Source organism: Tachysurus fulvidraco, chromosome 12, assembly GCF_022655615.1.
Source record: "Tachysurus fulvidraco isolate hzauxx_2018 chromosome 12, HZAU_PFXX_2.0, whole genome shotgun sequence".
Taxonomy (NCBI): Eukaryota; Metazoa; Chordata; class Actinopteri; order Siluriformes; family Bagridae; genus Tachysurus; species Tachysurus fulvidraco.
The window spans coordinates 13,508,372-13,516,923 of record NC_062529.1 but is presented as its reverse complement, the minus strand read 5'-3'; the positions used below and the strand labels follow the sequence as shown (position 1 = coordinate 13,516,923).

Genomic DNA, 8,552 nt, shown 5'->3' with positions numbered 1-8,552 from the left:
GTTAAAGAAGCTAGCTGAGTGACGCTACTGAAGCCCCGCCCACCGTGCTCGTGACGTCACACACCATCACCGGATCCGTACTCCACCCGCAGGAGCAGCCATGATGGTAGGTTTTTCTTTCCGATTCTGCTAACAACCCTCTCAGTGTTTTTTAGCTTGCATGTGTTTGCTCTAGGTTTCCTCAGAGGTGAACATTCGAGACAATGTGTAAGCGACGCATTTTGTGGTCTCTGTGCCTTCTTTTTGACAGCAAGAAGGGCTGGACGACGGTCCCGATTTCCTCTCTGACGAGGACAGAGGAGTAAGTTTTTTTTTGTTGTTGTTGTTTTTTTCCCCCCTTCCTTGCCAATTCCGTCGACTCTGCAAAAGCGTTTCGGGATATTTCGTCTACGCAATGTTTACTGTATACTGTTGGGTTTAGACGTGTCAATCACGTCACGTCATGGTCAATGTCGGTTAGTGCTACATGCTATTAGCCAGGTAGTGAGAGTCAGTTGACTTCCTGCTAGCAGTTAGCTAACTGCTATCACGATTGGGCAAGAAACACAGACGCGCGGAACCGTTAAACCGCTCATTTAACCCTATGACAGCAGTCTGGGTAATTTTCCTATTGTCTGATGTGTGTGTATTCGCTTGACTTGTGTCTTACGCTAGCAAACAACAGCTGGAGAAACGTTAGACTGTCAGTCCCAGAGAGAGGGCTGATTTTTACTGGAGCTACACACACTGATTTTATGTGCTTCCTCTGTCATTCTTCCAGACCATCCAGCCCTCCAAACTAATTTTAATTTCATTTTATTCATTTGTTCATGGTGTGTACAAAGCATACCCCAGGAACTGTGCATGAGAGAATACACCTGGGATGAGACTTTAATCCATAACACGTAGTCACACACATGGATAATTAGTATAGTACACTAGGGTTATGCTGGTAAACTTGCCATGTTTTAGGGAGGTAGGAGGAAGCAAGAGAAGCTGGAACAATCCCACTGGGGCACGGGGAGAACATACACCGGCAGTAACCCAAGCGCAGAATAGAAATCAGGCCCATGGAGCAGTGAAAATGCAACACTACGATACTATATACTTTATGATCCACTGTCACAAATGTGTGTGCAATGAATAAATGATTATTCAATGATTTACAGCCAAGGGCCGTTAACGTGGACCTTCAGACCGATGCTACTTTACAAGTGGACATTTCAGATGCTCTGAGTGAAAGAGACAAAGTGAAATTCACCGTCCATACAAAGGTATGCAAAAATAACTCTAGGGACAAAATTTTAGTTTTGATTTGATTATTAACTCGCATCTACAAACAAAAATACATGTCAGTCAGCTTAATAGTACTGTTATAGCAAATTATAACATTGTTGTGCCTTTTAGAGCACTCTTCCCAACTTCAAGCAGAACGAGTTCTCTGTGGTGAGACAACATGAAGAGTTTATCTGGCTTCATGACTCCTTTGTGGAGAACGAGGAATATGCTGGATTTATTGTAAGTATAGCAGAAATGTAGAACAGTCATTTTTGTGAGCCATAGAAGCTTTTAAGCTGCACAATTTCCAGAACTGATCCTGATCCAATTCACTAGCTAGGTGTATAGTTGAAACATATACCAGTACAGGGCAGTGGGCCTCAGGACTCTCATACAAAAATGTTTAGTGAGTCACATAATAAGACCAAGAAACAGTACAATGTTTGAAGCTCTGTACATTATAGGTCAGGGAAATGCATAAAGTTTGATGGCGCACTGTCCTAGGAGTGACTTTGTATACTGTTGAATTCCAGTGCATCACGGGATATAATAAAAATGACATTGGCCCGGTTTTCCAAAGGCATCAGAGTGACCACTGAAAAGAAGCAGAAGAAGAACCTTTTTTTTTTTTTTTTGAAGAACAGGTTTTTTTTTTGCAAAGTAAATTGATATCTTTTTTTTTTTAAATATTTTTTATATTTTACACAGTGTTTACTGTTTGACATTGTAGATAAGCTCTTAACTACACTGCAGTTTGATATGCATAATTCAGGCTCCCTTCTGAAGGAGAATGTGTTCGGTGTGACAGAAGGAATTAGCTGCTCAGTTGTACCACTCTGCATTGGTTAGTATTCTGGATCACTCTATTTGTGGACTGATTTATCTCATTTGGAATTTGCTTTGGACCCAGGCTTCCCTGTGCAGAAAACTTTATATTCCCACTCGAATGAATTATTTGTAGCATTTAACATTAGATGCTGTGTTTGCTATATGCATGTAATGACTGACGGTGTGACTGCTGATATCATTAGTGTGAGTGCTCCATTAGCATTACTCTCTGAATGCCAAAAGGCAAAACAGTATTGGAAGCAAGGAAGAACGTTTAAAATGATTATGAAAATGTTGCCAGATCCCACCCGCTCCTCCAAGACCAGACTTTGATGCCTCGCGAGAGAAGCTGCAGAAGTTGGGTGAGGGTGAAGGCTCCATGACCAAGGAGGAGTTTACTAAAATGAAACAAGAACTCGAGGCGTGAGTCGTATTAACTTATACGTTTGTCAAATACAAAATAGTTAACTCAGTTTTATTGTTGCATTGTTTTGTGAGTCTGAATCTATAGCACCAACTCCTATTGTTTCAGCGAATACCTGGCCATCTTCAAGAAGACCGTGGCGATGCATGAGGTTTTCCTCTGCCGTGTTGCTGCACATCCTGTCCTGAGGAAGGACTTAAACTTCCATGTTTTCTTGGAATACAACCAAGATGTAAGTGTGTGTTTTTGAAGTATGTACCATATTTCCTGCCCTGTTGTACCCATAAATGTGTGAACCACCTGTTCAGCTGATTATCAACTATTTCAAGCAGAAATCCTCCTAGGTTTTATGTAAATAATGAGCTTGGTAGAACTTACATGTAGTGCAACATGTTATTTTAATTTCACTTCTATCTTTTTACCTGTTTCTGGCAATGGCAGCTAAGTGTACGAGGCAAAAACAAGAAAGAAAAACTGGAGGACTTTTTCAAGAATGTTGTGAAGTCTGCAGATGGAGTACTAGTGGCAGGAGTGAAGGTGAGTCATGTGAATATGATGTGATGATCATGTGGTCTGACTGAAACAGTTTGTAGGAAATGATTTACCAGTGGTCACTTGGAGTTCATTTATGGTTCCTGTTTATATGAAGAACAATTTACAAATGAATTACTTTTCACCTGACCTACACTTCTTTCCTTTTTTGTTCTAATAGATCCTGAATTATTTATAAAAAAAATGTCTAATGAGTTTATTTTCCACTTTTACCCGTCATTTCCTCTGTTTGAATACAGGATGTAGATGACTTCTTTGAACACGAGAAGACATTCCTCTTAGAATACCATAACCGTGTCAAGGATTCATCTCTCAAGTCTGACCGAATGATCAGGTCTCACAAAAGTAAGTTTCATTTTCCAATTTTTTTTATTATTATTATCTTTTAACTATTAATGTGTTCATTTACATGAAGAAAATGTGACATGACTTTAGATTAACTCTGGAAACCAGTTAACATTTCTCGATGGTCTCGAGACATTTTCATTGTATGATGTAGCCCTACACAGCGATTAGGTAATAAACTGTTTAGCAGAGGAAAATTTATGACATCTTATTTCACTTATATTCATTTCCACTGAAATAAATGAAATAGTTTAAATAGGGGGAAATTATCACAAGATACAACATATCATTACATGTTCTTACATTTTATAATAGTCATATGCTTAGTGATCATACACACACCAAAGTGATTTCTTTATGACCCTTGATAGCATGTTACATTTCATTTGTGCATAAACTGATAGCTTAGGGGCCAAATTGTAGTTTAGTCCATTGTATTCATGGCATTTCACTATGCATTATTTCATGTACAGTGGTTTATACCCACTTTGAATGCATTCATTTGCCCACAAATATATATATATCAGAGAGAAAACACTTGTCTGAGAAGGAAACCAGTTTCTGGGCAAAAATAGTACCCTGAGAAGGAAAAACAGACTGAATCATCTCTCTGTTGACCTGCTGTTAATTATGTCACTGACAAATCTGAGTGAGCTGCTTATTCTTTTTCCATGTCCATATAAAATGACCCACAGATGCGGAGAACAAGCAGAGTGGGTTTGTTAGTTTTTTTGTTGCATGAATGGATGATTGACTCAGTGTGTGAATGAATGATGGCAGTGAGTTTTCCAGAACAAAGCCTGGTGCAGGAATAGCTGTGTTTTGTGTGTGAGCTGTTTAACAGAAGCTCTTTTTCAGGTGCTGCAGAAGACATCAACAGAATTGCCTCCACGCTGTACACTTTAGGGACCCAGGACTCAACAGACATGTGCAAGTATGTGACTGATCCTGTCATATTATTAGTATGAGTAACAGAACGTTCCATGTTTGATCTGCATGCCGTGTGTTAGTGTTAAGGTCAACAATGCTTTCATTTCTGAATCTTTTATTTTCTCAAGTCGGTCATTGTACTAATGATTTAAAAGGGGCACATCTAAAGGTTTCAGTGTGTCATAGCACAAATAGTCACTGAGTAGCCTCCTCCTTTTCCCAGTTATATATTACATTCTGTTTAAACACTTTCCCGGGAAATGTAATATGTCTCATCCTGCTTGATTACTGTGCGAGTCTTCCCATCATTTGAAGTCTAAACTTAACATAATCCTAACAATTCTTTTGTGAAAGGGCTTTTCATTTGTTCAATCTATTTAGTACCATGCATGCAGCTATACAAGTACACATTAATAATGTTAACAACATATTTTCATGTGTTTGAAAATGAATAATTTGTGTTTTTTTTCTTCTAATTTGTAGATTTTTCTTGAAAGTGTCTGAGCTTTTTGAGAAAACACGGGTATGTGAGTTACTAAATGATTTTTTGTGCAGCATCCTTTTTAACGATCACCACCTTCACAATAGCTTCTAGATGCTTCTTTAAAATAGTTTCTTGAGCAGCTTCTCAAGTCTTGTGATGATGGAAGATTGGCTTAACTGGTTTAACTCCTTAAAATATTTTTCTCTTGAGAGGAAATGGCATACTCTGTAATGCTCAGGCAACCTCAGCAGTTTTACACCAACACAAGACTGTAGGAGTCAAACAAATTGTCAAGGTTCATAAGGCCACCTGCCCGTTTCCTGGTAGTCTATTTTATGGCATACATCTGTTTCCTGTGTAGAAAATTGAAGCACGAGTTGCTGCTGATGAGGACCTAAAACTTGCTGACTTGCTGAAGTATTACCTCCGGGAGTCACAAGCCGCCAAGGTGTGTGACCCTTTCAGCAAATCCTAACATAAACACAGTCAGATCCAGGATTATTGGCACCCTTGGTAATGATGGATAACAAAGGCTCTGAGAAAATATCTTTGTTGTTAATAAGTGTAATCTCCCACTGAAAATATAAAAGAAATGATCTAAAAAAGAAAATATATTGTATTTATATTACAATATTTATTATTTATTTATTTATTTATTTATTTGGTCACAGTTATCGGCACCCATGCATGAAATACTTTTAGCAGCCTCTTATAGCATCATTCATCATTCCTGTTGAGATTACAGAGCAGAAATCTGTGATCACTTTTCAGTACAGAGTCTTTCCAGTTCCTCGGTGGAATGAGATCTTCTCTTCTACACCTTCAGAATAGAATGTTAGGTCAGGAGACTGGTATGGCCATATCAAAAGCTTAGCGAACCTTAAAACATTTTTCTGTGGATTTTGGATGTTTTGCATCATTTGTCATGCTTGAATATCCAACCAAAACCCAGTTGTATCTTCTTGGCAGAGACAGCTAGACTGTTATTTCAAAATCCACTGGATCTTCAAGATTCTCAGATACTCAATGACTCTGACGGAAAAACAGCCCACATCTTCACAGACCCTCCATCTTCGTTTCTTTTCTGTACAACCCTCCCTTTTCTACCACAACCACTTCCACCAAAAAGTTTTATTTATGTCTCATTTTTACCACAGAACCCGGTTCCAGTCATAGTTCTCTGTGAACTGTTTGTGGGTTGATTAAAGAAAAGGCTCTCTTCTAAGCTATTTGGCAAACCAAATAGTTTGTTGGCATGGAGGTGGCATGTAATTGTATATGTGTAGACTTTGTGATCTAGAAAAGTCCTCAAATGTCCAGCTTTAACCATCCTCTTTACTGTGTCTGGGAGCAAAATACACTTTGCATCCTTATCCAGGCAGATTCATGCAGCCACGCAGCCCTGTTTGTTTTAAACAACATATTTATTGCTTTAACAATAAACCTTTTCACATGTGGTGCTGTTGTAAAGCTCAAAACACTTTATTATTAACCATTAATTTGGTTTCTCTGTCACTTCATATATGAAACAGGAAGGCTGCTTAAGGTAAAAAGTGAATTAAAAAAAAAAGTAAAATAATATGCTGGATAATAAAATGGAACAGGCTTCACTTGCATTCTGAATTTCTAAATGTGCAAATAATAGTGAGATGTGAGTTTGTTAAAAACTCTATATTTTGTTGAGGCCTTCCATTGACCTAAGTTTACCTCTTATATATTGTCAGTGTGAAATGACATTAAAACCACAAATATATTTTGGTTTTTAATACCAAGGGTGCCAATATCTCTGGAGCTGACCATTCAAGTGTGCTTTGTATTCTCCCAGTAATACTACTCCTGTATTGCAGCATGGAAATTATGAGGATTAGTGTTGCAAGTGTAGTCATGAGTGCTGGTTTTGTGTTTGTGCTTTCTTCTGAGAAATGCTATCTCTGTCCTTCAGGACCTGCTTTACAGACGAGGAAGGGCATTAGTTGATTACGAGAACGCAAACAAAGCTCTGGACAAAGCCAGGGCTAAAAACAAAGATGTCCTTCAGGCAGAAACCACCCAGCAAGTTTGCTGTCAGAAGTTTGAGAAAATCTCAGAATCGGCTAAACAAGGTATTTGTTGTTGGTTCTCCTTTTTCTATCCTTCTGAACAGCCTTATTGCGGTTAACATGTTTACATGTAAATGGCATTGTGTTTTATATATATATATATAATACTGGTATTGTTCAAACTTCCTGTTTTCATTTCCCAACAGAACTGGTAGATTTCAAAACAAGAAGAGTAGCAGCGTTCAGAAAGAACTTGGTGGAACTAGCTGAGCTTGAACTCAAACATGCTAAGGTAACTATAAATCCTAGGAATACTTCATGTTTATTTAAATAAGACTAATGAATGCAAAAGTTATTTAGCAGCAAAAATTTAGTTGCCATGGCATTCACTGTTCACTTGCCTCTGTTTAAGGGTAATCTCCAATTGTTGCAAAGCTGCCTGGCTGTTCTAAAAGGGGACACTTAAGACCCTAAACTGAGGTTCATTAGGGCTTTCCCTGTTTGGTCCCGTCTTACTGGGAGGATGGAGGGGAGAGGGAGCTCATACCTGGGGTCTGTTTGTCAAGAAACAGTATGTATCACTGTTTATATCACTACCTGAGACATCATACTCCCTCCACTACCCCCTTAAACAGACGCGGCCCACTGTGGAAGATTTCCCAAGTCCACACAGCACAAGAACCTACAACTTCATCTAATCACGTCTTGTAACTTCTGATTGTTAATTGACGTTTTCATGGGAGTCGCTACATCAAGATATATGCATTGATGTCTAATTGTTTTTCTATCTCTTGTTAATTTTTGGCTTATTGTAATCTTTAGTTTTGGTTAATCCTTTTTTGTATGGATGATGCTCAGCTGACTTGTTCACTTTGAGCTTATCATATGATTAAACTGTATGTTCACTCAAAGCCTTGTACATGTTGTATTAGTTTCCATTGTACTGCTATTGATCAGCTTATTCTGACTAATAGTTTTTTTATTACCGTATAGCAAATTCAAATCAAATTTAGTTCTTTTTTCATTCCTGATCATAATGTTTGCCTTAATATATACACTAATCTCATTTTGTAAAAAATATATCAAACTGAACACCCCCTCCCCCCTCCCCAGCTTTTTACGTGCACTGTATATGAATGTGTATTTTTCACAGTATGTGACCAAAGCTTCAATTTATTCAGATGGAGGAATGCTGACACAGTAATACCGATGCTACAAAGGGGATGGACATGGCATTAAAAAAAAATAAATAAATAATACTGTTTACCTTATGTGATACAGTTGATTCCATGTGAGTGAAAGATGTCAGTTTTCCTTGGATTTTTTAAATATACTCAAACTGGTTACAATAAAAAAAAAATGCTGATAGAAGAGCATAGCTTGTAACACTGATGGTGTGATTCATTTTCTTCATAAAGAGCAGTTGGTGGTGTTTACGCTACACTGTTCTACACATTTCCAATGTTTATTCATCTTCAGTAAATGCTTTATCCTGCTCAGGGTAGCAGTGTTTTAAAGTACTTTTGGCCACTACAACCAAAAAGGCATCGTGTATAAAAAAAAAATGCAAGCAAACAAAAATAATAACTGCTTGGTTAAAGCTTCTGCTGAAGGACATGAGAGTGGTTGGAATTCCTTAGGGAGTAAAGTGGGTCCCAATTCCTTTCAATGTTATTGGGGGTTAGTCTGAATT

The 8,552-nt window shown here is 38.0% G+C and overlaps 1 protein-coding gene across 2 annotated transcripts; it reads left to right on the top strand.

Moving 5' to 3' along the window:
- On the top strand, positions 1-7,770 carry snx6 (sorting nexin 6). 2 transcript variants are annotated; one of them, XM_027172421.2, is made up of 14 exons: positions 1-106; positions 251-301; positions 1,149-1,253; positions 1,387-1,497; positions 2,387-2,508; positions 2,618-2,741; positions 2,951-3,046; positions 3,301-3,406; positions 4,265-4,340; positions 4,820-4,859; positions 5,182-5,268; positions 6,763-6,922; positions 7,066-7,151; positions 7,272-7,770. In XM_027172421.2, the coding sequence occupies exons 1-14, from the start codon at positions 101-103 to the stop codon at positions 7,323-7,325; spliced, it is 1,224 nt and encodes a 407-aa protein (XP_027028222.1). In that variant the 5' UTR covers positions 1-100; the 3' UTR covers positions 7,326-7,770. The 2 variants fall into 2 exon arrangements, with proteins under 2 accessions (XP_027028222.1, XP_027028223.1); XM_027172422.2 differs by lacking the exon at positions 251-301 and having other exon boundaries at positions 82-106.
- Positions 7,771-8,552: the final 782 nt, after the last annotated feature.

Bases quoted from the DNA above. Each gene is read 5' to 3' on its own strand.
- snx6 (XM_027172421.2), top strand. The intron at 1,254-1,386 runs GTATGCAAAAAT...TGTGCCTTTTAG, and splicing joins AATTCACCGTCCATACAAAG to AGCACTCTTCCCAACTTCAA. The intron at 4,341-4,819 runs GTATGTGACTGA...TCTAATTTGTAG, and splicing joins GACTCAACAGACATGTGCAA to ATTTTTCTTGAAAGTGTCTG.